General features: G+C 39.4%; 1 protein-coding gene across 3 annotated transcripts in view; it reads right to left on the bottom strand.

The window, feature by feature from the left end:
- The window catches only part of Tmem117 (transmembrane protein 117), a 460550-nt gene that overhangs the window by 159369 nt on the left and 299837 nt on the right, over positions 1–1344 (bottom strand). For all 3 annotated transcript variants that reach the window (XM_021183072.2, XM_029469872.1, XM_029469873.1), the window contains one exon: positions 663–760. In XM_021183072.2, coding sequence (XP_021038731.1) covers positions 663–760 — 98 coding nt within the window. The remainder of the gene's footprint in view (positions 1–662; positions 761–1344) is intronic.

Here is a 1344-nt window from a genome sequence, read left to right as displayed (position 1 = left end):
GTTGTGGGTAGCTGGCGAGTGTCAGCAGACCCTGCGCCCCAGCTGCCCTGGTGCTTTTCTGACCGGAAGAGCCTTATTGCTCTTCTTAAGGAAAAGATACAGGCTAGCATTTTCTAGCACAAGCTGCCATCAGATACAATGTGTCTGAGCATTAGCGTACATAACTTTACAGATAAGAAAGCAAGCCGCTTTGCTGGGGGATAACCCAAAGCTCCTTTATAGCTTTGATGGGGCTCAGGCAGGAAAGGAAATCACAGAGAGAAGAAATACCAATGAGACTGATGCAGTTAGTTCCTCCAGCTGGACTTCACATCCTTGCGGTGAAGCCAGCCTCTGTGGAGTGGCCTGGGTGATTTGTGTAGACACGGGACAGTTTTATACATCACATTTCCTTGACGAAAACGACAGCTGGTTTTTGCTGAGTCAAAAAAAAAAGACCTGTTCACTTCAGGTCAAGCCATATATCATGTTTCTTTCTTATAAATGAGCTCTTGAACAATAAACAAACTGAATAAATCTATAAGATGTGATAATGATTTTAGTGGGGCAGCAGAGCCTTCCTAAACGGAGCTCTATACAGCTAATGAAAATTACGCTCACTTCAACTGCTTTGGTAAATGGGGCAGAAAAGAAGTAAATAAATAAATGGTGCAATCTCCTACCAGAATAAAATGATCCTCACATTGCCTTTCTTCCAGAAAGCTCTTGCGGATTTCCCCCAGTCAGGGTAGGGCTTGTCTTGAAGCATCATATCAGTTACCTGAAAAAGAGAGGAACTGGCTTAACGCTGGAGGACACCGCAAGTTCAGACTTCAACCCAAGCATGATATTTACAAACACTGAGAATAGAATGTGTGCATGCTTAACGTTAGAACACATGAAGAGATCCAAATTAGAAGTATAAGATTCAATCGATTAAAAAAAAGTATGAGTGTGATTGATTTTACACAGTGAATGAGCATGTTTAGCTATTCGCCATGGAAATACTGAGCCTGGTTATTAAATGTTAATTAACATTATGTAGGATTTTTTCCAATTAAACTATGTTTCATTAAAACTAGAAGCATATACTGTTTGAACCAATGGTTTTATCAATGTATTTTATCATATCAAGCCCCTCTCCTCTCACTTGAAAACCACCTTTCATAGGATAGTACATTTGATTAGCATAGTCCCCTTAGAATATAAATATGAGCATATATTCACATTTATGCTATTCTTAGGTATTCCTAAAATCACAAGCTTCAAAACAGAAACTCCAAATCCCAAATCCAAATTCTTTTACCTAAATCCTAATTCAAAGTTGTTTTCCCTCTCTCTCTCTCTCTCTCTCTCTCTCTCTCT

Source organism: Mus caroli, chromosome 15 (genome assembly GCF_900094665.2).
Source record: "Mus caroli chromosome 15, CAROLI_EIJ_v1.1, whole genome shotgun sequence".
Lineage (NCBI taxonomy): Eukaryota > Metazoa > Chordata > Mammalia > Rodentia > Muridae > Mus > Mus caroli.
This window is presented reverse-complemented; position numbering and strand designations above follow the sequence as displayed.